Source organism: Haliotis rubra, unplaced genomic scaffold (assembly GCF_003918875.1).
Source record: "Haliotis rubra isolate DU_JTF1 unplaced genomic scaffold, ASM391887v1 Scf861, whole genome shotgun sequence".
Classification (NCBI taxonomy): domain Eukaryota; kingdom Metazoa; phylum Mollusca; class Gastropoda; order Lepetellida; family Haliotidae; genus Haliotis; species Haliotis rubra.
Window position 1 is genome coordinate 386,487 of NW_025767592.1, and position 27,663 is coordinate 414,149.

Below are 27,663 nucleotides of genomic sequence, written 5' to 3' on the forward strand. Positions count from 1 at the left end.
CAATATATCTGAAGTTATTGCAATATATCGCAATCTTGTTGGTTTTCTTAATTATATACTGTATATATTTATATATAACCCTGTATTCTAACTAATTCATATCTGCCTGACAGCGATACAAGAATCGGTATAAAAAACGTCACATTACCTAAATAGAAAGTTGTTCATCCATAAATTTTGTTCTTATCTGACTCTCCAACTTCTAGAAATGCCACTCAAACAAGTTGTTCCTAGTTTATTTGAGTCATAAAGCTGGTTCATTTTGTGTGTCTTTCATGTTTCTACAGTAATAGTTGTTGATATTTTTTTCTTTCTACATCAAGGTAGGGCAAATAAACAAAAAGTGGAATTCTTCTCCAATATCATTTGAATTACAAAGAGAATATAATCTATTAATTTGGGGATGTTTTAATCCATCGTCCTGTTTCAACTGTAAGGTAATGTTTTGAGGTTCTGAAATTAAAGGGACAATGACAATTCCCCATGACTGGTTGATGCTTTTGTCATAATCCTAATTAATTTATCCTAAATATGTTTATGCATTTCAGAACATCATAAAAAGTACAAGATCTGTGTTTAGTGAATTTATAACATGACTGTAATGTCTAGACATTTTATACATTACCTATCATATTTCACACACACACACCCTAAGTGCGACCTAGTGTATGTTATATGTCTCATCGAACATCACATCGAAATGAAAGGATGTGGAATGATTCTGTTGGATGCTCCAACAAAGGAATAAAAATATTAAAATTAAAACCAACTAAAGTTAGAGTAATGATATCAGGCCATTAACTGTTCAAGGAATGTATCCATCAATATCCACATAAAGGAATGATATGCCATTCATCTGCAGCTGTCAAAGAAACCTGTTCCATGTGATGTGTCTTTCAATAGTCTAACATGCAAGAAAAGTATAAATCATTATAACTAGTGATGAACAGGAATGTTTTTTTTATGGACAGACAGTTTCTTTATTGCAACCGATGCGACGTTTCAGTGTAGATGCTAATTGACTGCAATAAAGGAGATATCTATCCATAAAAAATCTTTCCTATCATACCAACTTCTAAATGCCACTCAAAGAAGTAATAACTAGTGATCAACTTCCGGTTGGGCTCGCATGGCGGTCGGACGCTGAAACGAGACAGAGCTACAAAAATCCACAAAAATCAACGTAAAGAAGTGGCCAACTGAAGAAAAACTAATAAAAAACAAACAGAAGACAAACAGACACAACCAATTAACTTGATGGATGGCTTCATCAACAAATTAAAAGGACCAGAGGAGAAAGAAAGTACTGTTGAAGATAGCTCAAGCGAGACAGAAAACATGGCCATGTCGGCAAGCGGCGACCCGAACAGAGAGATGAAAGAATTTATTCTTCATGCATTACAGGAACAAACAGCGACAATAACAACAGAAATTGAAGATATTACTACGGAAATAAATGAACTAAAGGAAATAACGCATTAATTTGACACGGTAGGCGTCGAAATAAACGCTGAAGGTGTGAAAGAAAATAAAGGTGCCTACAAATTGTTGAAGGAAGAATTCAAACCTACAAAACAGAAATGCAGAGACAATTACAGATACAAGAAATGTACAACAGAAAGCAGAATCTGCTTGTCTATGGCGTTGTGTAGTGCCGACCGCGTGCAGAGAGCTGTTTGCTCATTTGGGACTTGACCGCTCAATCAGTCTCTGAGGGTACATACACTGCCCAGACATTCAACAGAAGCAAGAATGCTCCCAAACCGATTGAAATTTAAGAGAATGATGGACAGAGATGCAGTAAAGAAATGCGAGTCAAGCATGCAGAGGATTTGTGAAAAGGAAAAAGTCACTATCAGAACTGACCTCCGGTCAGCGGTGAAAAATACAGAGGCAAGTTGGCGAGTAGAGCATATACCCTGAGGAACGAGAAGAAAGTACAGACAAGGATCCGTGCCCAGACATCGTTCTGCACAGAGAAACCGCCAAACATGCCTGGAAAGATATTGGACTTGAGGGAGGAAATTTGAGGTCAATTTACTTACTAACTTACACCTCGGATTCAGGGAAGACTAGACTCTATATTGCAGTTCTACTGTGTAATCTATCTTTCGAGACGAAGTCATGTGCAATTTCAAGGATGTGTCATTTTATTTCAGTTGACTTCAAGGACATTACCGTGTGAGTCATCCTGTTTAAAATATATCGTTCTAAGTCTGAACAAAATACACATTGCTTACAGCTATTACCGGTATTTATAGTGACAGTGTTTGACTATATCTAACAAATGTGAAGTGTTGAAAAGACTTCAGACTTTGCTCCAACTGGTGAATAGCGGCCAGTAGAAAAACTGTGGGATGCACTTTTGTTATTATTTTCTATCATAAACACCTGAAAGTATATTTAATTTCAGGAAACGTGAACTTTTTTAGTACGCCGATTGGCAAATGATGGTGGATATTCATTTTCTGTTACTTCATGGAGATAGATTGTGCCGCTTTGAAATATCTTAATTTGAACAGTATCAATGCTTTCGGCTTTGATTACACTATCAGGACTAATTATCTTTACCAAGCGAGTAATTCTAACTGCTTAAATTGTGTTTACATTTAACTTCGATAAGATATCTATATTCACTGACAGTGCTCACGAACTGTAGGGATCATGTGACTTTACTGATCAATGGATGAAAGAAAATGGCGGAAGTAACACAGTGTAAACAAAAGGTATTTCACTGAGCGGTGTTGAAGCCGCTTTTATTATGTTATGCTTAAACCACGACGAGATATTTGTTAGATATGATTTCATCTATGGAATTCTGAAATGGCATTTAGTGAAAATTGTTTACATTTGACTTGGATAGTGTGTAGACTACACTCACCGACAGTGCTCACGTGACTTCAGTGATCATGTGACTCTATATGTGATGTGAAGAAGGAAAATGGCGAAAGTAACACAGTGTAAACAAAAGATATTTCACTGACCGGTGTTAAAGTGTTTTTTATTTTATGTGAATTATATACCTACATATGTTAGATACGATTTCACTTATGAAATTCGCCTGAAGTTCGTATTTAGTGAAAAAAGAGTCGAGAGTATGTAGCTTCTACTTGACTGTTACCCATGGAGATCCATTTCCTAGTACTGTTTGATATATTTTGCATCTTCATGTTTTTGTTACTCAGTAGTTCCCAAATGGTACACATAAAAATCCCAGCAATAATTTTATGTACAGGGTAGAAAATAAGCATTATGCAGTGTATATGAAAAATATCTGCATATCCTTACTATATAGACATAAAATATAATATAGAACATGACTGAAATGGAAGGTAATAAAAAAGTTCAAGATATTTTCTATGAACTGTAGGGGATGCACTGAAGAGAAAAAGGTTTTGGTTTCTAAGGAAGAAGAAAGCCCAAATATTCTGTTTACAGGATGTCCACTTTACCAGAGATCAGGAACAATTGATAAAACAGCAATGCTATAAAGAATGTTATATTAGCACTTAGCAATGCAAGAGGGACAGCTATCTTGTTTAATAATAACTTTGAATTTTCAGTCTTAAATACTACATATGATAACAAAGAAGGAAACTTTGTGGGGTTAAATATAAAAAAAAATGAATTTATTTATACTCTGTTCAATGATATGGCTGGACAAACCTGAATTCTACAAACATGTGAAGGAAAGGGCAGAAGAGCTAGCAAATAAGAATGACACTGAAACATTTATTTTTCATGTGATTGGAATTTAGTCATGGATAGCGATATGGATACATATAATTATAAACACATCAATAATCCCAGGTCCTCGAAAGAAGTATTAGAAATTGTAGATATAATGAACCTCAAGGATCCCTTGGAGGGAAATGCATCCTAAAGTAGTCTAAGATTTACCTGGCGAAACCCACACCTATTAAACAAGCATAACGCCTTGATTTTTTTTTAGTTTCTGATATAATGAGATTCAAAAATAATTCCTAGTATATGTACAGATCACTTTATATCCATAACATTAACAACAACAGAGTTAAGCAGGGGAAAAGGTTTTGGAAATATTAACAACTCTCTCTTAAAGATAAAGAATACATAAGAAAAGTTAAAGATACAGGTAATGTAATAAATCTTTATAAAACACCAGAGAAGGGGTGAAAATACATACACTATAAATGATCAGCTGCTTTTGCGATTAAATGATTATAATGGAAATAAGAGGAATTACTATTTGGTACTCAGCTACAAAAAAAAAAAGAGTAAGGAAAATGAACTAAAAGACATTGAGAAATTAGAAATACAACTAGATGAAAGTAGTCACTTGTATGAAAAGAAGAACTAGTAAAAAGAATTATATTAGAAGAAATTAATTTATTAAAAACCAAAGGTTCCTTTGTAAGGTCAAAAAGCTAAATGGATAGAGGGAGGGAGAGAAAGCAAGTAAATATTTCCTACATATGGAGCTAGAAATTTCCTTAATAAAATCTATAAATCAAATTGAAACAAAAGCTGGAAATGTAATTAATAAACAGGAAGAAATATTAGAAGAAACTAAAAACTTCTACAAAAAATTGTATACAAAATGAAAGAAATCTTAGTGAAATTGACTTAGAAGAAACAGTGGGAGGAAACACTGTAAGTACCTTTTAAGTTCTCTTAACTATGCTTATAAAAAAAGTAGGTTCCCTCTATCAGTAACTCAAAAACAGGGTTTAATTAATTAAGGCCAAAAAGTAGATCTTGCCTAAGGATAACAAACCAAGAATATACCCCAAGAATTTAACTTCATATGGCGTGGTAAGATAGATAGGGTCAAGAGAAGTGTCATGACACAACCACCTAAATATGGAGGAATTAAGGTACCTGATGTTAAATCAACTATATTATCACAAAACTATCATGGATAAAAAGACTTCACAATAAGTCATATTGGGTCAAACATGCTGGAACTTTTATCCCAGGAATAGATACCCTATGGTTGGTTTTGGATTGTTTATATATGAACACTACTTTATTACCATACATTACAAATATTTTTTTTGGAGGATGTTGTATCGGCATGGGGTTTGTATCTATCCAAATGCTATGATAAGATTACAAATATGTCAGACATAAAGACTCAATCATTATGGTACAACTCTAATATCTCTATTGGTGGCATATGGGTTGAATATAGGCACTGAATAGGAAAGGGTATACGTTTTATTAAGGATATGTTCAATGAAAAGGGTGAAATCTATTCCTTTAACAAACTTGTAGAAACATATAATTTAGAAACAAATTTTATCCTATATCAAGGGCTCAAGTCAACAATATCGAGATACATAAAAGATGTTTGATTAATGATTACAAAGAAAGGATATATGATCCTACTCTCCCATTTAATGTATACAGCATAATCAATACACAAAAGGGTGAGTAAAATGTTTTATCAGATTTTATTTGCTCTGAGACTTCAGTACAGATGTGTGTTTGAATAAAATAATTGATAGATCAGAACAAGAAAATATTAATCTGATGTCTTATAGATGTACAAATAGCTTCTTGTACAAGATAGAGAATATCTGAATCACACTTATGTACATTCTGTGGACAAGATTCAGGAAACCATGGTACACCTGCTGTTCTAATGCTTTCATGTGAAAAGATATGGAAGGAAGTAGAAAAAATGAAGCTTCTAGAACTGGTTCAGAGGGTGAAATGAATTTTTCTCTCAGAAAAAGAAGCTATCTATAGAAGAAGCAGAAAAAGCAAACTCTGAATATTAGACATATTAAAAGCAGAAAGTCATCAAATATTATGAAGCATGATTTTTTCAAATTGTATACATTATTTGCCAATAATTAAACTTTTATCAACAGATTTGTGTAACTGTAAACACTTTATGTACAATGCTGATCAAGGAAACACTACTTGTGTACTATGTTGTACTGGTAACTGTACTGTACTCACTGAGGTAAAGTTAAAATCTCATATACATGCTTAGTTTGACCATTTTACATATTTATGTACTATGAGGTTACCTGTATTGTACTGTACTGTACTACTGAGATAAAGTCTGTAAACATGTAAATACTTCAATGACATGCTTTTTTGCATATTTGTGAACAGTATGATGTTACAGTAAGTGACAAAGGAAACACTGTACTTGTGTACAATGAAACTATTTGTACTGTACTGTGTACTACCGAGTTAAAATCTGTAAACACGTAACACTTCATATACATGTTTAGTTTTTGACTGTTTTTTTATATATATGTGAACAGCATGTTATTTGACAAAGAGATAAAAGAAACACTGTACTTGCATACTAAGAAGATACCTGGACTGTACTGTACTACTGAGGTAAAGTCTGTAAACATAATTCTGGGAATAAAAACATGACAATAAAAAAAAAAAATAAAAAAAAATAACTAGTGACAGTTTCTCAACTGGTCTCGTGACTGATTCAGGTTTTTCACATTCAGGTGTATAGTCTCATTGGTCACCCAAGATAGCACACCTGACAACTATTTGCATGATGTCCACAATTCTTTTGAAAGTAATAGTTAGACAACAATGAACAATCAATCAACATATTGAAGAACATTGGTTTTACACAGGCACATTATGATAAAGTGTATTTAGTATACTACATATATAAATACTACCTTTTGACAAATCTGTTTTGCAAGATATAAGTAATTTATCAGCATAATATCCGTAAATCCTTTGATCGATGTTTGTTTTTTTACCTCAGCTGATAATTCCCCTTGCTGCATTATATGCACATATTACATAGTATACTATACATTTGCCACATCAGACCTTAATTTATAATGTTGAGTATTTACTCCAGACACAAGAAATGTTAAATGGCAACCTTTGTCGGGTAATCTAAATGGTGTTACCACTAATTATACATGTTATAAATTCATTAACTGACCATCAAGTAAATGATGACAAATAAACAGGTGTAGATTTATACCACAAAACATGGGTTACAGCAAAAAAGTAGTACAACACAAACGGAACTTCATTGTTGCATAAGAAATACATTTAAATATTTGCTGTGCACTAAAGTTAAAAACAGTATATATAAGCATACCTATTTACCTAAGTAAATTCTCAGATATTTCTAGCAATGGCAAAGTGAGGTTTATTTAGTTTATCAATCAATCAAATGTGTGTTTTTAATATCATAACAGGGCTCCAGATAACTTTTGGGGGTGCAGGTGTACTTACACATCATATTGCAAGTGGAGGTGTACTGAGAATCTAGAAGGAGTACTGACATGTTTTTGTGGGAGCGACTTGGTGATGTGGTTTGTTATTTTTATTATTAAACATGAGCATGATAATATGTAAGACTTACAAAATTTATGTGCGTACATACGCTTGAAATGTTATATTATACTTCATCCTTATCTGATAAGTCAATACTGGTGTTGCATCAGTCATAGAAACAAACTCCATCATCCACGCATCAGAAAATAGCAAAGCATACACTCCTGGGATACAATCAGACAAGAACTACCGTGGAAATTTGCAAATAACGGTATCTGATCGGCTTCAACCGCTCCTATTGTCCTAATGTTTCGGTTGCCCAGTTGCCCAGTCACTGTGTCCGTCACGGTCGAGGAGGCGATTGTTGGCGCAAAACATTAATCGCTCTGGATAAGTGCCCCTATAAGTAACGCCCTCCGATTATTATAATATGATAAATTCAGATAGGCAGGCAGTGATATATCGTATCACATTGATCTGAGGTAAGGGCCAACCATACACTCTAAACCCTAAATCAAAGGGTTTCGATCAGGCCTCGAAATCCGAACAGAAAATGAATGATATCTCCTTGTTTCTTGATTATATTTTAATATAAAACTATCATGTCATACTCACCGAGGCGTGTACTTATATCATCCTTTTACATTCCACAAAAGTGTTCAAATGTGCTCGACTTTGGTAATCCCTTCTTGAAGCGTTGCTGTTGTTGTTGTGAGAATGACCTCCCTTTACCTCTCAACTTCCGGGTCCAAATAGTAAACACGTGCTTTCACGTCAAGGTCGTCACTGCGAGCTGATTCTTCACATTGCACACCCCTGGTCGTTGCAAATCGGTTGTTACCGCTGGGCACACACATAACATCATTTTCGGGTTACGTCCTGCCTCTCGTGAGATTCATACCCTACGGAAATGGCTAACCCGTACTTTAAAAGTCTCGTCAGATTCGTACCAGTTTTGGAACACTTGTACCTTTATTGGTCGATCTGTACCCGAGTTTAGGAGTGAGTGAGTATGGTTTTGCGTTGCTATTATCAAAATCACGTCGGGGGATACCAAAAATGGGTTCCACACATTGTACCTATGTGGAGAATCGAACCCGGTTCTTTGGCGTGACGAGCCAACGCTTTAACCACTAGGCTACCCCACATGTAAGATGACCCGTACCCAAATTAGATGTACTGTGTACATCCTGGCCGAATCTGGATTGCATTAACCGGTCTAGACCGTTTCAAACGACATTTTGTTTTGTAATTCTAATAATCAGTTATTCAGAATTGTGATAACAATTTATACTTTGGATCTCGGGACCATTCATTCACCACACAGAAGAAAAACATTCATTTATTAAATCAATTGTTCATTCATCAAGTGGTTTTGTTACCAGGGAACACAGTTTCAACAATTTAGGAGCAACCACCCCTCCCCCTGATATTTAGCGGGGCCGGTGGAGTAACATAGTGGTTATTTAAAGCGGTCGGTCGTCACGCCGAAGACCCGGGTTCGATTCCCCAGATGGGCACAATTAGTCTGTCTCACAGTCACTGAACCACACTATTTTCCCTACTGCCAAGCCCTCTCTGCAGTGCTAAAGCCCTAAATAAAGCAAGTCTAGATTCCCTCAGGTTGAAGCTCTGGTCTCCCTAGGGCTCCCTTTCAATATAAATGGGCTTGTTTGTTACTATCAAAATTATATATATTCAGAGACTAAGCCTTAGTGTAGGGCACAATGTGTGAAGCCCATTTCTGATGTCCCCCGCCGTGATATTGCTGGACTATTGCTAAGAGAGGCGTAAAACTAAACTCACACTGATATTTAGCGCTTGAACTGAAACATAATTTCCTTTGATGTGACAGTGTCCGAAAAATATTAAAAATGTGAAGAACAATTATAGATTTGTTTATATAAATATGTATTTTATATCATTCATATTTTTAATATTTTTTTTGTTCATTGTCAACATGATATCCCTATCAGTTGTAAATAGGACTCACGTATTTCGTTTGATGTCTCGACAGCTTGTCGTCGAGATCAGCCCCATTTGCCCGTGTTAAGAGTTAAGCTACAGAACAACACACTGTGATCTTCCCTGTCTTACCTGTCTTTGAAGGGCGTCCTCCCTTTGATCTCAGGACTTCTTTTGCTTTGTGTAGCACATAACCTGTCTTTTATTGCCATCAAGTTCACAATAACATGTTGATTCTTCCTTTTATTGTATATCCAAGTTGTCTTCTAGTTCACCGCTTGACCACGAAACACGATTTCTAGATCAGAATAACATGTGCTGCAATGGCATTGTACGTATACCAGCTGGTGTCCATATTTAAATGAGTCACAGTTCTTTCTGCACATTTTTCAAGAAATCAGATTGGCCTTTTCTTCAGTCACAGGGTGACCCTGTACATATACCAGGTGCTAGTAAAAATAATGCGAGTCCTTCCTCCAAAATAGTAAAGACGGGATGTGAAGTAATATGATAGATAGTGCAAGTTTCAAAGCGCGGGACTGTTTGGCATTTTAAGCTGTTTTTCAGCTGCTCTGCATGTACCAACAACTATGTGCTTACATTATCATTTGTCCAAGGACAACATATATGATCGATTACATCTTCTATCGATATGTGAAGATGCCGAATCCGATTTTATTAGCCTCTGCGAAACAAGCAAACTAGGTTTTTATTTTGTCCACCCCTATTTTATGTTTTGAAGCTGCCAGAACCTGCCATTTTAGTCTCGTTGCGAGAAGGAATTGTCTCAATATGTATTACTGTCGTTAATGCATTTTTAGAGGTGTATGTAAATGTATTTTAATCTTTTCACGTTTATGTTTACCTTACTACCATTCATTATGCAACATTAGATAACATTTGTATTTTATTCATGTGCATATGTAGCCGGGTAGTAGGTAATGTCCAGCCACTGGGCTGCTTTTCATAACGTAGTTATTTATGAAGGATGAATGTATTTGTGGTCAAAGTTTGGAGGTAGGCTGAAAAGAAAACCTCCCTCGTATGAGAGTTCATGCAGAATGTATAAAATTTAAGCCAAATATTTAACATTGCTGTAGCGCATGATTGATGACCACCTGCTCAGTCAGATTTACAAAGTATGCCATAGCTGGTAAATATTTAGATAATATACTGAGTCAAAAAAGAAACTTCACAAAATGTAATTTTTAAAAATAATGAAATTTTTTCTCAGATGATACATCTATGTATCCGAAATGGGATCCCTATCTTTCGACTCTAGAAAAACGTTAGCCCTCAGGTTTACCCTCAGATTCGCGGACGGCAGGCATAGAGTCTGGAGACGACGTCGACGTCGTGAACGGTATGCCCAATGTTGTGTACAGGAAGTCGACAGATTCGGGGGCGGAAGTTTCATGGTGTGGGGTGCTTTATGTGGGAACAACCGTTCCCGACTTTTTGGTCATCCGTGGAAACCTCACAGCTGCTGCTTACCGCGACCAGGTGCTCACCCCTGAACACGTTCCTTTCATGGCGGCTCATGGCCCAGGTCTACAGTTCCAGCATGATAATGCTCGGCCGCATACCGCGATGTTGACACGAAATTTGCTTCAAAAACGCTTGAATCAACGTCATGGACTGTCCATCGGGGTCCCCTGACCTTAAACCAATAGAGCACGTTTGGGATGCACTTGGGAGAAGGCTTCGTGGTCTTAGGAACCAACCTCAGAATTTGCAGGAACTTGGCGCTGCCTTGCAAGAGCAATGGCGCAGAATCCCCAACCACGTGTTCACAAGCATCAGGAAGTCGATGAGGAGACGGTGTTTGGCAGTGGTGAATGCGCGGGGCGGCCATACACAATATTCAAATGAGAAATTTCGAATTTTTATTCTTGTGACTTGACATTCTGTATACCCATGTTTTGGAACGGCGGTGTAGCCTAATGGAACTGATTATGGCACTGTCAGTGTATCGAGTACATCACACAGATCTCAGCAATGAAATAATAACAATTTAACCATCTTACCATCTCTTGCTCTTGTATAGTGCCCTGAATAAAGAATGTGAAGTTTCTTTTTTGACTCAGTATATATGAAATAATATTGTATTTAAATATGTTTTATTATTATGAAGTACTGAGATACCCTTTAATAAATAGTTTCCAGAACAAAGTACAGAGAAATAAGAATATTGAAATATTTCTCACCTGAAAAAAAGAGAGAACCTCCCTCCTATAAGAGTTCATGCAGAATGCATGAGGAGGGCAGGTGAGAAAGGAAGTTCAGAGAAGAGGACCAACAGGCCAATCAAAAGACAGGTAGCATCTGACAGGTGTCAAAGGAAGACAGATGCTGGACAGTTATATTAGGTGGTGTAAGTGTCTAAAAATAGAGAAGGGGAAGTCCAGGTGAAGCTGGAGAAATCAGAGGCTGCTAAGGGTATTCAAGACTGAAGATGTTAGTGGGCTGACATTCAACTGCAGACAAGGACAACATATAAAGAACACAGCATGAAATGATGATGATGGATGACAATGTGTATATATAGATGTATATGATGAGACTGTGGGGGATTATGAGAGGATGACACTCAGAGAGGGTTATGCACATTAAATGAAACACCGAGAACAAGGAGGGTTGGTCTAACCTAACGCTCATCACGTACCGCACGTGCATTTGTTTCACTGTTCCAACTACTGCGCTTACCCCCTTGTAATACAAACCAATATAAGCGATTTGAAACTATGATCGTTTGTTGAACAACTTTTTTCCTAAGTTGAATACAAATCTAAGATTTAAATGTTCATTGACAAGGTAGAATTATGAGGATTCGCAATCTTAATTTCACTTTATTCGATTTACATTTTTCTTTAAAGTGCAATTCACCGGTACATTATAGTTTAATGCAGCATTAAACTGTTGCAATTTCCAACTATAATGCGTAAAACGAAACTGTCATCGGTTGTAAGTGATTTGTATGTATATATTACCTAGGAGTTGTGTATATGATTTTTATTGGTTCTATTTCTGTGTTGATTACGAGGAGCAGTTGTGAACGGCATGCTATCAGTTTGGTACCTGTTAGTTTGTTCTCTAGCGCTGCACTCGGCAATATTCCAGCGGGTTGATCTGTAAATATTTAATATGGCGGCGGTCTGTAAATAATCGAGTCTGGATCAGACAATCCAGTGGTCAACAGCGTGAGCATCGTTCTAAGCAATTGGGATACGATGACATGTGTCAACCAAGTCAGCGAGCCTGACCACCCGATCCCGTTAGTCGCCTCTTACGACTAGCATGGGTTGCTGAAGACCAATTCTAACCCGGATGAACACGGTTCCATAATGACTCAGTGAATACAGCCAACATTGACACTACCTGTGTGTGGTGTTCTGTTGTCATCTTGAAACCCCTCCCTCTGGTGGTTGATAATCGGAAAAAGCTGACGCTGAAAATTTGGTCAATGTGTCGTTTCGAACCCGGTTTTATGCAAAACTTATTTTTCGTCTTTCATCTCGGCGTTAGAGAATAAATCTTGACTCATCACTGGACAACATTCGCCGCCAGTCTGTCAGAACCCTGTACAGGTGTTCTCCATGGATAGGTTTGACCACCAGACCACCTTACCGCCCGTCATGCTAGAGTAATCATGCAAATATGATGTATTGATTCTTTTATATGCTAATCTTTTCATTTCCCAAAAGAAGCAGAACATATCGTCCTCGTGGTTTGTAGACTGTCAGCTTTACCTGACGTAAATATATGATGGCGATGCATGCTCTAGAAATGATCCCTGAAAGTATGTTATCACACGAATAGCCTAATTATGTATTTATAAATACAATACTGATATATATCTCTATGAATATTTATTATATCCGACTCCAGTTGCGCATGAACTACTTTCAGTGCGCCTCAGTAACACGATGTCTTTTTATTTGCGTTTTAGTTTTTTGCTGTTGTTTTTGAGAAAGGTGATAATCATAAAGATGGTGCAAGGAAATACACACAAAACAGCAAGTTTCACCTACTGTTAACTGACATGCGTAATGGATTTGTATATTTTTCTGGTTGGCTGTAACTGATGTACTACACCATCCCGTGAAGATCCGGGTTAGAACTGATTTTCAGCAACCCATGCTTGTCGTAAGAGACGATTAATGGGATTGGGTGATCAGGCTCGCGGACTTGATGCATGGCATCGAATCCCAAACGCGTAGATCGATGCCCATGATGTCAATCACTGGATTATCTGATTATCCAGATTATTTACAGACCACGGTCGTATAGTTGGAAATTTGCCTAATGCGACAACAAACAAGCTTGTACTAAACCGATGTATGCCGTTCACAACTGCCCTTCGTATTCAACACAGAAATAGAACTGATTTAAACGTCATACACAACTCCAAGGTAATTTATGCAAATCACGTAGAACAGATGACAGCTTCATTTTACGCAGAGAGAAATATATTTGATGACCCCTGTATTCTACTGACCCGGGGCTTCGTGCTCTTGGAATATGACTGTTTCATGTGTGGATTGCTCCTGGCTAAGAATAATGCGCATAAATATACACTAAGAACTTAGTAAAGCACCCCCTGACATATCTCACGATTGAATGAGCCCCGATCTTAACACTTTGGAGCATATTAGCCGGATATGATTGGTCGTCGTGTGCAAAAAAAGGATCCTCCTGTACAGAACCTGGCCCAAATAGAAGCTGCTTTACACGAGGAATGGCGCAGACTGGCCTTTCAGAGGATCAGGAGGCTGACAGGGGGTATGAGGAGATTGCTGGCTGTCATACAATCACATGGAGGTTACGCTCGGTATTTTACCTTGAATCGTGTAAGGCACACAAAATGACATTTTGAATGCTCACATTCACCAATAAATTCAACATCAAACATTCCAGGGCCATATTTGTACAAGCATGGTTTTGTATGAAAATCAGTGGGTTTTTTAAAAAAGAGCAATTATCATCATAAAATCAACATAGATTCCAATCATTTTGTCGTTTTTTTAGTCAAAGGATCATACCGTTAAGAAAACCTCTTCCGAGAAATTGTATGCACGTGTTGAAAACTAGGCCTGTCATTGCAAAAATACAGGGGTGTTTAGTTAAGTTCTTTGTGTATATATTGTTATACGTAAGGCACACAAAGCTACAAAACGATTGAGATTCTTTTACGCCAGTGTTAACTCATCATAATTAATAAATGATTAGAAATGTATAATTTTAACCCTGCCATCTTTTTTCTTAGATTCGTCCACTTCCTTGCACTCGAAAAGCTCGCACGGACAGATAACGTTATCTAACATCGTCAATGACGGAGTCATGGCGAACTGGTGACACAAATTGTGGAACAGAGACCTGATTCCGTAACATGAATATGTACATTACTGAAAATTAATCATCCTTAAATACATGCATGAATCCTGTGCAACATGTTTTAAATACTGCGCAGTCAACGCACGGTCAGATCCCTACGTTTGAACATTTTGACAACATCGAATTATTCTTACTTTTCGCTGAAGTCTTCCAAAGCCACGGTAATGTCTCTCGTGTTATCCTCGCCTCCGGACACAATAGACACAACTTGGGGATTAATGCCTCGGCAAAATTCAGAGGTTAGCGCAACGAGTTATACATTCAACAACACGACACACGGCGTGTCGTCTGCCAGGTGTGTCAAGGGAGGCAACTCTTCACAGTAACCAACGAAGCATGACTCCGCAGACGGCCCTGGTCTTTGCTATGCTTGCAGTGTAAATCAAGTCCGTCTTACATGCGTGTTTTGGGCTTCGGTGAGTTTTCGTTTGGTGAAGTCCGTTTGGCTGTTCTCAATAATGGAGATGTCAGCCCAGTTGATATGGTGATCAGGGTTAGATTGGTTGTAATCAGAGATGGCTGATTTACTGTCGGAACTTGGTAACAGACTAATGTTCTTTTACTTCGCCTATAGATGAAGCTCTGTCCACAACCACAGTTTATTTTGTAAATGCTACATGTCTGGTTGTTGTTGTTGTTGTTGTTGTTGTTGTTGTTGTCGTTGTTGTTGTTGTTGTTGATGATGATGGTTGGTTGGTGGTTTTCTTTTGTTGAGGCTGGAGGAGGACGGAAAGGTACTATCTATGCCTGCTTGGAGTTTTAGCAGTCCGCTGACTTAGTGTGATGGTTTATCAATGTAGGGAATGACTGTCTTTATGGGGGCTGAATCTGGTTTGGGTCTTTGGGAGGGAGGTGACAGAGTTGCAGCAATGTTTCTGTTGACAGTTTGGGCTGGATTGTGGTTTAGTTCTACAAGGACTCTCTTCAGATATTGGACTTCTTTGTGTAGTTTTGCGGAGCAGATGTTTTTAGCTCTTCTGTTTAATAATAGAGTGGAGATGATGCAGGTCTCAAATGAGAGGACGGTCGGAGTTGTAGTAGATATACTGATCCGTATAGGTAGGGTTTCTGTACACAGTGGTCTGGAGTTGGTTGCGGGATACAAGTGTAGCGGCCATACAATTTCCGAGTCCCGTGCTGGGATTCGAACCACGGACCTTCTAATCCGAAGTCGGACGCCTTGTCCACATGACCAAAGAGGTTAACCCCGTCAGCAAGCTGACAAGGTAAGGATGTCATCTGTGGGATGACACCACGCCCTGCTACACAAGGACATCAAGGAAGGGTAGTTTCTTGGTCTGCTCAGTTTCCATCGTGTATTTGATGCGGGGGTGTTGGTTGTTAAGATGGGTGAGAAGCTGGGTGGGATCATGACGAGGTTGGAGGATGACGAAAGCATCACCCACTTTCAGGTACAGTTGTAAAGGTGCAGTTTGTAAAGCTTTCTCTTCAAGGTCTGCTATGTAACTTGTTGGTTATAATAGAGGATAGAGTAAGCCCATAGGAAGTCCTTGAATATGAACTCATCGCCACAGTAATGTAGGTGCAATCGATGAAGTCGAAGGTGAGGCTGATGATGGAGTCTGTTGAGAAGCTGGTAATGAGGGGTTGTTCAAGAAATTCCAGTAATTTACAGGGTTCCACGCCACCAGATAATTTTTCAACATCAGGAGTACGTACTCCTTATTTTTGCAAAACCTTAAGAGTACATTCGGTGACATCATGAGCGTCGATCTACACAATTGGAAAAACGTGATGACATGACTGTGTCAACCAAGACAGCGAGCCTGATCACCCGATCCCGTCAGTCACCTCTTATAGCAATTTCAAGCATGGGTTGCTGAAGACCAATTCCAACCCGGACCCCAACGGACAACGTCTACGTGTATAACAAGCTCGTACAGGCCAGACGGCCGTCCTCCACATAGCAATATGAATACGTGTACACAATGGAATTGTGGAATCCTCATCATTGCCATATGTACATCTATTGTATTTGGCCTGTTTGAGGTCCCAGATCATTGATATATGTACATCCATTGTATTTGGCATGTTTGAGGTCCCAGATCATTGATATATGTATATCCATTGTATTTGGCATGTTTGAGGTTCCAGATCATTGATATATGTACATCCATTGTATTTGGCCTGTTTGAGGTCCCAGATCATTGATATGTGTATATCCATTGTATTTGTCTGTTTGTGGTCCCAAGTCATTGTCATATGTACATCTATTGTATTTGGTTGGTTGATTTGTCGTTTAACGCCGCACTTGGCAATATTCCAGCTACATAGCGGTGGTCTGTAGATAATCGAGTGTGGACCAGACAATCCAGTGATCAAAAGCATGAACATCGATCTACGCAATTGAGATACAATGTCATGTGTTAACAAGTCAGTGAGCCTGACCACTCGATCACGTTAGTCGCCTCTTACGACAAGCATGGGTTACTGAGGACTATTTCTTCACGGGTCTATTGTATCTAATTATCCTTACTTTTCGCTGAAGTCTTCCAAAGCCACAGTAATATCTCTCGTGTTATCCTCGCCGTCGGACACAATGGACACAATTTGGGGATAAATACCTCGGCAAAATTCATATATTAGCGCAACGAGTTGTGCACTCAACACGACACAGCTTGTCCCCTGCCAGGTGTGACAAGGGAGGCAACTCTTCACAGTAACCAACGAAGCATGACTCCGCAGGCGGCCCTGGTCTTTGCTATGCTTGCAGTGTAAATCCAGGCCGTCTTACATGCGTGTTTTGGGCTTCGGTGAGTTTACGTTTGGTGAAATCAGTTTGGCTGTTCTCAATAATGGAGATGTCAGCCCAGTTTATATGGTGATTAGGGATAGATTGGTTGTAATCAGAGATGGATGATTTGCTGTCGGAACTTGGTAAAGGTAAAGTATTTAGTCGCTGTTGATAGGTCGGGATGTTTCGCCTATAGATGAAGCTCTGTCCACAACCACAGTTTATTTTGTAAATGCTACATGTCGGGTTGTTGATGGTTGGTGTTTTCTTCCGTTAGCATGGAGAAGGTTGTTGAGGCTGGAGGACGGATAGAAGGTTCTATTTATGCCTGCTTGGTGTTTTAGCTGTCTGCTGATTCAGTGTGGTGGTTTATCAATGTAGGGAATGTTATCCTGATAGGTGCTGATCTGGTTTGCGTCTTTTGGAGGGAGGTGACAGTGTTGCAGCAATGGTTCTGTTGACAGTTTGGCCTGTTTGAGGTTCTAGATCATTGTCACATGTACATCAATTGTATGTGACCTGTTTGAGGTTCCAGATCATATGTACATCTATTGTATTTTGTTCGTTGGTTTGTTGTTAACGCCGCACTTAGCAATATTCCAGCTATATAGCGGTGGTCTGTAGATAATCGAGTGTGGACCAGACAATCCAGTGATCAAAAGCATGAACATCGATCTACGCAATTGAGATACAATGACATGTGTTAACAAGTCAATGAGCCTGACCACTCGATCACGTTAGTCGCCTCTTACGACAAGCATGGGTTACTGAGGACCAGTTCTTCACAGGTCTATTGTATTTGGCGTGTTTGAGGTTCCACATCATTGTCATATGTACATTCATTGCATTTAGTCTGTTCGAGGTTCCACATCATTGTCATATGTACATTCATTGCATTTAGTCTGTTCGAGGTTCCACATCATTGTCATATGTACATTCATTGCATTTAGTCTGTTCGAGGTTCCACATCATTGTCATATGTACATTCATTGCATTTGGCCTGTTTGAGGTTCCACATCATTGTCATATGTACATTCATTGCATTTGGCCTGTTCGAGGTTCCACATCATTGTCATATGTACATTCATTGCATTTAGCCTGTTCGAGGTTCCACATCATTGTCATATGTACATTCATTGCATTTAGCCTGTTCGAGGTTCCACATCATTGTCATATGTACATGCATTGTATTTGGCGTGTTTGAGGTTCCACATCATTGTCATATGTACATCCATTGTATTTGGCCTGTTTGAGGTTCCACATCATTGTCATATGTACATCCATTGTATTTGGCCTGTTTGAGGTTCCACATCATTGTCATATGTACATTCATTGTATTTGGCGTGTGTGAGGTTCCACATCATTGCCATATGTACATTCATTGTATTTGGCCTGTTTGAGGTTCCACATCATTGTCATATGTACATTCATTGTATTTAGTCTGTTTGAGGTTCCACATCATTCTCATATGTACATTCATTGCATTTGGCCTGTTGGAGGTTCCACATCATTGTCATATGTACATTCATTGCTTTTAGTCTGTTTGAGGTTCCACATCATTGTCATATGTACATTCATTGCATTTGGCCTGTTGGAGGTTCCACATCATTGTCATATGTACATTCATTGCATTTGGCCTGTTTGAGGTTCCACATCATTGTCATATGTACATTCATTGCATTTAGTCTGTTTGAGGTTCCACATCATTGTCATATGTACATTCATTGCATTTGGCCTGTTTGAGGTTCCACATCATTGTCATATGTACATTCATTGCATTTGGCCTGTTTGAGGTTCCACATCATTGCATATGTACATTCATTGCATTTAGTCTGTTCGAGGTTCCACATCATTGCCATATGTACATTCATTGCATTTGGCCTGTTTGAGGTTCCACATCATTGTCATATGTACATTCATTGCATTTGGCCTGTTCGAGGTTCCACATCATTGTCATATGTACATTCATTGCATTTAGCCTGTTCGAGGTTCCACATCATTGTCATATGTACATTCATTGCATTTAGTCTGTTCGAGGTTCCACATCATTGTCATATGTACATTCATTGCATTTGGCGTGTTCGAGGTTCCACATCATTGTCATATGTACATGCATTGTATTTGGCGTGTTTGAGGTTCCACATCATTGTCATATGTACATCCATTGTATTTGGCCTGTTTGAGGTTCCACATCATTGCATATGTACATTCATTGTATTTGGCCTGTTTGAGGTTCCACATCATTGTCATATGTACATCCATTGTATTTGGCCTGTTTGAGGTTCCACATCATTGTCATATGTACATTCATTGTATTTGGCGTGTGTGAGGTTCCACATCATTGCCATATGTACATTCATTGTATTTGGCCTGTTTGAGGTTCCACATCATTGTCATATGTACATTCATTGTATTTAGTCTGTTTGAGGTTCCACATCATTCTCATATGTACATTCATTGCATTTGGCCTGTTGGAGGTTCCACATCATTGTCATATGTACATTCATTGCTTTTAGTCTGTTTGAGGTTCCACATCATTGTCATATGTACATTCATTGCATTTGGCCTGTTGGAGGTTCCACATCATTGTCATATGTACATTCATTGTATTTGGCCTGTTTGAGGTTCCACATCATTGTCATATGTACATCCATTGCTTTTAGTCTGTTTGAGGTTCCACATCATTGTCATATGTACATTCATTGCATTTGGCCTGTTGGAGGTTCCACATCATTGTCATATGTACATTCATTGCATTTGGCCTGTTTGAGGTTCCACATCATTGTCATATGTACATTCATTGTATTTAGTCTGTTTGAGGTTCCACATCATTCTCATATGTACATTCATTGCATTTGGCCTGTTGGAGGTTCCACATCATTGTCATATGTACATTCATTGCTTTTTATTGCATTTGGCCTGTTTGAGGTTCCACATCATTGTCATATGTACATTCATTGCATTTAGTCTGTTTGAGGTCTCCACATCGATGTCATATGCAAGACATTCATTGCATTTACAGCCTGTTTGAGGTTCCAGCATCATTGTCATATGTACATTCATTGTATTTAGTCTGTTTGAGGTTCCACATCATTGTCATATGTACATTCATTGCATTTAGCCTGTTCGAGGTTCCACATCATTGTCATATGTACATTCATTGTATTTTAGTCTGTTTGAGGTTCCACATCATTGTCATATGTACATTCATTGCATTTGGCCTGTTGGAGGTTCCACATCATTGTCATATGTACATTCATTGCATTTGGCCTGTTTGAGGTTCCACATCATTGTCATATGTACATTCATTGCATTTAGTCTGTTTGAGGTTCCACATCATTTAATCATATGTACGTTCATTTGCATTTGGCCTGTTTTGAGGGTTCCACATCATTTGTCATATGTACATGCATTGCATTTGGCCTGAGGGTTCCACATCATTGTCATATGTACATTCATTGCATTTAGTCTGTTCGAGGGTTCCACATCATTGCCATATGTGCATTCATTGCATTTGGCCTGTTTGAGGTTCCACATCATTGTCATATGTACATTCATTTGCATTTGGCCTGTTCGAGGTTCCACATCATTGTCATGTGTGCATTCATTGCATTTAGCCTGTTCGAGGTTCCACATCATTGTCATATGTACATTCATTGCATTTAGTCTGTTCGAGGGTTCCACATCATTGTCATATGTACATTCATTGCATTTGGCGTGTTCGAGGAGTTCCACATCATTGTCATATGTACATGCATTGTATTTGGCGTGTTGAGGGTTCCACATCATTGTCATATGTACATCCATTGTATTTGGCCTGTTTGAGGTTCCACATCATTGCATATGTACATTCATTGTATTTGGCCTGTTTGAGGTTCCACATCATTGTCATATGTACATCCATTGTATTTGGCCTGTTTGAGGTTCCACATCATTGTCATATGTACATTCATTGTATTTGGCGTGTGTGAGGTTCCACATCATTGCCATATGTACATTCATTGTATTTGGCCTGTTTGAGGTTCCACATCATTGTCATATGTACATTCATTGTATTTAGTCTGTTTGAGGTTCCACATCATTCTCATATGTACATTCATTGCATTTGGCCTGTTGGAGGTTCCACATCATTGTCATATGTACATTCATTGCTTTTAGTCTGTTTGAGGTTCCACATCATTGTCATATGTACATTCATTGCATTTGGCCTGTTGGAGGTTCCACATCATTGTCATATGTACATTCATTTGTATTTGGCCTGTTTGAGGGTTCCACATCATTGTCATATGTACATCCATTGCTTTTTAGTCTGTTTGAGGTTCCACATCATTGTCATATGTACATTCATTGCATTTGGCCTGTTGGAGGTTCCACATCATTGTCATATGTACATTCATTGCATTTGGCCTGTTTGAGGTTCCACATCATTGTCATATGTACATTCATTGTATTTGGTCTGTTTGAGGTTCCACATCATTCTCATATGTACATTCATTGCATTTGGCCTGTTGGAGGTTCCACATCATTGTCATATGTACATTCATTGCTTTTAGTCTGTTTGAGGTTCCACATCATTGTCATATGTACATTCATTGCATTTGGCCTGTTTGAGGTTCCACATCATTGTCATATGTACATCCATTGTATTTGGCCTGTTTGAGGTTCCACATCATTGTCATATGTACATCCATTGTATTTAGTCTGTTCGGGGTTCCACATCATTGTCATATGTACATTCATTGTATTTAGTCTGTTCGAGGTTCCACATCATTGTCATATGTACATTCATTGTATTTGACGTGTTCCAGGTTCCACATCATTGTCATATGTACATTCATTGTATTTAGTCTGTTCGTGGTTCTACTACACTAGGTTATTGAATCAGATTTTATTTGATTGTTTGTTGTTTAACGCCACACTCATATTCTAGCTTTATGGCGTCGGTCTGTAAATAATTATCTGGCTCAGACAATACAGTGATCAGCAACATTTTATCGATCTACGCATATGGGATACGATGACATGTGTCCATCAATTCAGCGAGCCTGACCACACGATCCTGTTAGTTGCCTTTCGCTATTCTTTTTTTTCATTTTAATTATCAATATTCTTTATTTAAATAAATATAACACTATTGAAAGTCTATGGAAAACGTTTGGTTATGGGAAACGTTAAGTTCCGACGATGTCTCTGGGTGTATTTCGTATTAGAATCGAACCGAACCAACGTTTACTCATCGTACTTAAAAGATCGGTTGATCATGCTTGCCGACTTGGCTAATGGAGTGTCACCGTACCAAGACGGCGCAAATGGTTGTATATTTCAATCTGGTTGTCTGGTCAGGGCCTAGATTTTCGCAGTTCTCTTCGCGCTAAGATAGTCGTAAGTGACATTCATTAACATTAGCTTACGACTATCTTAGAGCTAAGACAGCTTCGAAAATCTAGGCCTAGGACTCGAAGTATCTACTGAACGCAGCCATGAAGCTGGAACTTTGCTGAGTGAGGTGGGAAACAAAAAACATACAAATCCAAGGAGGAAACGCACAAACTTCACATTTGCCTGAGCTTGAACCAACACTCATGGGTACTTTTCTTTACAATCCACCCAATATGAAAGTGTATTGTTCATAAAACGATCCGGATAAAGGAAGACCGTGAACGTCTACAGTTTGTCCTACAACACCAAAACTAGCGATACAGACAATGGAGAACTGTTCTGTTCACAGATGAGAGTCGGTACTGCGTATCAACTGGAGATGGCAGAACACGAATATGGTGACGACGTGGCCAGCGTTACTCAGACCAATGTGTTATAGAAAGAGACTCATGGGGAGGTGAAGCATCATGGCAGGGGGTGGAATAGGCCTGAACCAGAGAGTGGGTCTTGTGGTGTTCCAGAACCTTCGTCCAGGAAGGGTCGCGGCATCACAACGGTGCGCTACATCGACCAAGCTCACAGACCCCACGTGATACCACATTTCGCACGTCACCGGAACAACATTTTCCAGCATGATAACGCCCGGGCCCATACTGCTAGAACTACACGGGACTTCCTACAGCAGAACGGTGTCAACATTATGCTGTGACCAGCCCTTAGTCCTGATTTAAACCCAATTGAACATCTTTGGGATGGAATGCAGAGGAGACTAAATAATGTCATACCAAGGCCGAACACAACCTATTTATCAAGCCAGGCCTTTCTCAGAGTGTGTTTCCAGGTGCCAATGGCCTTCATCAATCGATTGGTGCACTCCAAGCATAGACGCTGCAGTTATTGCCGCTCGTGGTGGTCACACTAGATACCGAAGTCAAGAGTCTGAATGGACTGCAAACGTTCACGTAATGTCTTGAAATTGTGCTGAGTTATCCATTGATGTGTCCAGATATGGTACACCAAAAATGTTTTTGATCCGCTTGTTATGTCTATTTCTGTAATGATTTGATTACAGTGCCTATCTAATTTTAAATTCGTACTGACGGTTTTTTTTGCTGCTGAGTATATATCCGTATCCGCTATTGCTTCATACTGTTGTTGCAGATGAGACTGTACATTGTCGTGTTCACAGTCTGACATTTAAATCCAGATCTGCCTGTACTCGGACAACATTTAATGATGTAAGTATCCCCAACTGAAATAGGTCAGGCGTTCAGACCTCTGCCACTTAATCGTGACATTTCATTGCAGTGAACTGACGATTCTCCAAATAGCCAAACACTGACTCAGGCATTAAACATTTAGCACGTCCGGTACAAACATGGAAAGCTGTGTATCATTTGTTTCAAATTCTGTTCCTTATGATTTGACTTGTCCTCGCCTCAATGTAAAGTATAAACTGACATCCCCCTATCTGTCACTGTATCAGTGCTGACATCCCTCCATCTGTCTCTCTATCAGTGCTGACATCCTATATCTGACCGGCATAGTTACTGACGTTTAACTTCAAACAGACTTTAATGACCTACACCAGAGGGCCAATTATTTCCGGTCGGTCGTAACCTACATGTTGCAGCAATTGAAGGAAGTCAGACATGTACGGACGCTTTCTGCTGGTTCTGCTATTGGCCTTGGACCCTGTGCTATCGGAGGTGATGGTCTTGAACATGTTACCTCTATGTTTGTTCACACATGGTTAACGTGTCCTTCAACCGTTAAATGAGGATCAAGGAGTCTGGTGCGCCCTATACCACTTCCTTGACCAGTGAGATGGGGAATGCTTGATTAAACTACTAGCGACTTTCCTCCAAAGATGTAGCTGTTATTCAAAGCCAGTCATTTCAAGAAAGGTGTGCCTCCATCCGGCAAGTTTCTTCTTTAATGTGGGGAAATATTCCCTCTTCTCAAAATGTCACGTGTATAATTATTATTATAATAGCATATCTACCCTTCAGGTCACTTGGCAACCGTTCTCAGGCCAACTGCCCGGCCATGTCCAAATCCAAGCTGTGGAAATACGGGACGTTCCGAACAACGTCGGACGACAGGTTACCGTCACCTACAGCGCCATAGGCACTGCGCAGATTGTCTGGCACGTTAACGGAAAGGCTGTCATGAGTGAGTACCGTTATACATCAACTAAGGGATCCATCGGAAATAATTGTTCTCCTATTTTTAATAAGGGTTTGTTTTTTTAAATTGACACATGCTTACTTATTGTATCCATTAACCCTAAACATTCGGGAAAGAGTTCATTGTAGTGTACAATACTATCAGAGCTACTTTGTCTTGTGGTTAAGGGGTTAAGTCATGCCGGGTTTGATTTCCCACATCTGTACGACGTGTGAGGCCGATGTCTCGTGTCCCCAGACTTGATATTGCTGGAATATTTAAATAACGCCGTTCCATACTCACTCACTCACTACTACCATCTGGGTACAATGTGTGCAGCCCATTTCTTGTGACCCCCGCCGTGATATTGGTGGAATATTGCTAAAAGCGGCGTAACTCTAAAACCTCACTCACTACTGTTTCCAATCGAGCATATGTTCACGGGAAATAAGTAAATGTCTGACACCGGTTTGGTGACATCAGTCTAACACACATGCGAGTGTAACATTTTCTCTATTACCTATTATTCTGTGATCTTCTTGCGCATGTCACAAATGCTTGCTCAGAAAGTTACAGTTGGCGAATAACGTCAAAAATAATGTTTGGAATAGGCTCAGAAAGACGAATCTATGTAATATTTCATATTACATATAATGCATATTGTATTACAATGTTTGGAATTGGTACAGACATACGAACATATGTAACATTTCAGATTGCATGTATCGCATATTGTATAACCGTGCTTGGAATAGGTTCAGAAAGAATATATGTAACATTTTAGATTAAATTAGTACATACTCTGAAATGTTTAGAATGTGATCAGAATGACGAATCAATGTGGCATTGCGGACTACAAGTATCCAATATTCTATTTTAATGTTAGGCATAGATTTAGAAAGACGAATCTATGTAACATTTCAGATTACATTACCACATATGCTTTTACAATATTTGGAATAATCTCAGAAAGACGAATCTATGTAACGTTTCAAATTACATGTACTGCATATTGTATTACAGTTGAATGTTTGGAATTGGTACAGACAGACGAATCTATGTAACATTGCAGATTACATTACCACATATTCTGTAATGTTTCGAATAGGCTCAGAAAGACGAATCTATGTAACATTTCAGTGAGTGAGTGAGTGAGTGAGTGAGTATGGTTTTACGCTGCTTTTAGCAATATTCCAGCAATATCACAGCGGGGGACACCAGAAATGGGCTTCACAACTTGCACCCACGTGGGGAATCGAACCCGGGTCTTCGGCGTGACGAGCGAACGCTTTAATCACTAGGCTACCCCACCGCCCCTGTAACACTTCAGATAGCATAACATGTTTCGAATATGATCAGAACGATGAATATATGTGACATTTCAGATTACGACACCGACTTCCTCACAGTGTCCCGCCAAAACCTCGCGACTCTACACGTGATGCGTGTTGACACAAGCATGTCGGTGATGGCCTCCATTATCCTGCCGGTATATCAAGAAAGCGTGTATATCCGTGCGGGTGAGGCAGCTCCAGGCCGGTACACCATCTCCAACCACACCCTTCTCGTCACCCCGAAAGAGGCTGTCACGTATGCACCGGAGGACGTCGGGAACTTCCATGTCGATGCAGCTCTGTGGGTGGGCGACGAGTCATTGGCAAGGAATCTTCGCCTCCACAGCATGGTCCTCGTGCCTGACTACACCAGCCGCCCCGTCCGACCCCTCGTTGGTGTTTCATCGTCTCTGCCAACGATGATAGAGACGACGCGACCGCAAGACGGCGATAATTTTCTTGGTCGGACTGACTGGGCAGACGCCCTTTCGCCTGGCCAGAGGGTAGCAAACAGGGTCAACATTGTGTCCGTGCAACAATCTAAAGGGGCTCGGGGAATGCTCGCTATCAGCTCTACGTTCTCTCCCACAAACAGTCCCATCAAGTCAGTATACACCGTTCAGCGAACATTCTTCAAACCAGCCGTCGCTAACATGGAATTTATTCAAAGAAATACGGTAACCTTCTTCGGATGGCAGAAGGACGTCGTGGTGGACCAGCACGAGGATGCCGATCTCCACGTGTATGCCATAGGCAACCCAACACCCCGTATCATGCTTGCTAAGAATGGCGCTGACGTCGGCATGGGGGTAGATCGCTTGGACATTGAAGAGGCGTATTATAAACACACAATCTTCCGCTTCCGGAACGCAACCGTTGCTACTTCCGGTCGCTATATATGCACGGCTGAGAGCGGAAGTGGACGGCTCAAGCAGGCGTTTACGTTGTACGTACGTTCCTGTTAGCTCACTCGGTGTTGTGTACGTCATCACGGTTATTCCCCAGGCATCTGCTCCCACATACCGAACACTTGTATATCAAACTGAGGTTGAATATGTTTTATTCACAGTAAAATTTGAATTTAAAAAAAACGAAGTCGAGGAAGTAAAGGATTTGAAGCTTTGGTTTAATGGCCACTCCCAAATATGCCCCTGTTTCTTTCGAATTTCACTGCCAAATATCCCCAGTTATGCGGAAATTCTCCGTGAATATTTCATACAAAGAAACTTGCCATGGGTTGTAGTCTTTTTGTTTGTTCCTTAACACCGTACTCAGCAATATTCCAGTTATATGGCGGCTGTCTGGAAATAATCAAGTCTGGACCAGACAATCCAGTGATCAACAGCATGAGTATCGATCTACGCATTTGGGATACGATGACATGCTTCAAACAAGTCAGTGAGC

At 39.3% G+C, this 27,663-nt stretch overlaps 2 protein-coding genes and 1 pseudogene across 4 annotated transcripts in view; 1 reads left to right on the top strand and 2 right to left on the bottom strand.

The window, feature by feature from the left end:
* LOC124262969 (monocarboxylate transporter 4-like) overlaps positions 1-14,994 on the bottom strand; it is a 42,458-nt gene extending 27,464 nt beyond the window's left edge. The window contains exon 1 of one of the 2 annotated variants that reach the window (XM_046697589.1): positions 14,757-14,994. The gene's annotated coding sequence lies outside the window, so the exon portion shown is untranslated. Of the gene's footprint in view, positions 1-7,878; positions 8,148-14,756 lie in introns of those variants that run through there. The other variant, XM_046697588.1, reaches the window with a different exon arrangement.
* LOC124262971 lies at positions 12,838-13,039 on the bottom strand (annotated as a pseudogene).
* Positions 14,995-24,356: 9,362 nt separating the features above from the next.
* On the top strand, positions 24,357-27,341 carry LOC124262960. Of its 2 annotated transcripts, none has more exons than XM_046697575.1 (3): positions 24,357-24,465; positions 24,769-24,931; positions 26,311-27,341. In XM_046697575.1, the coding sequence occupies exons 1-3, from the start codon at positions 24,409-24,411 to the stop codon at positions 27,222-27,224; spliced, it is 1,134 nt and encodes a 377-aa protein (XP_046553531.1). In that variant the 5' UTR covers positions 24,357-24,408; the 3' UTR covers positions 27,225-27,341. The 2 variants fall into 2 exon arrangements, with proteins under 2 accessions (XP_046553531.1, XP_046553532.1); XM_046697576.1 differs by lacking the exon at positions 24,357-24,465 and adding an exon at positions 24,571-24,663.
* The last annotated feature ends 322 nt before the right edge of the window (positions 27,342-27,663 follow it).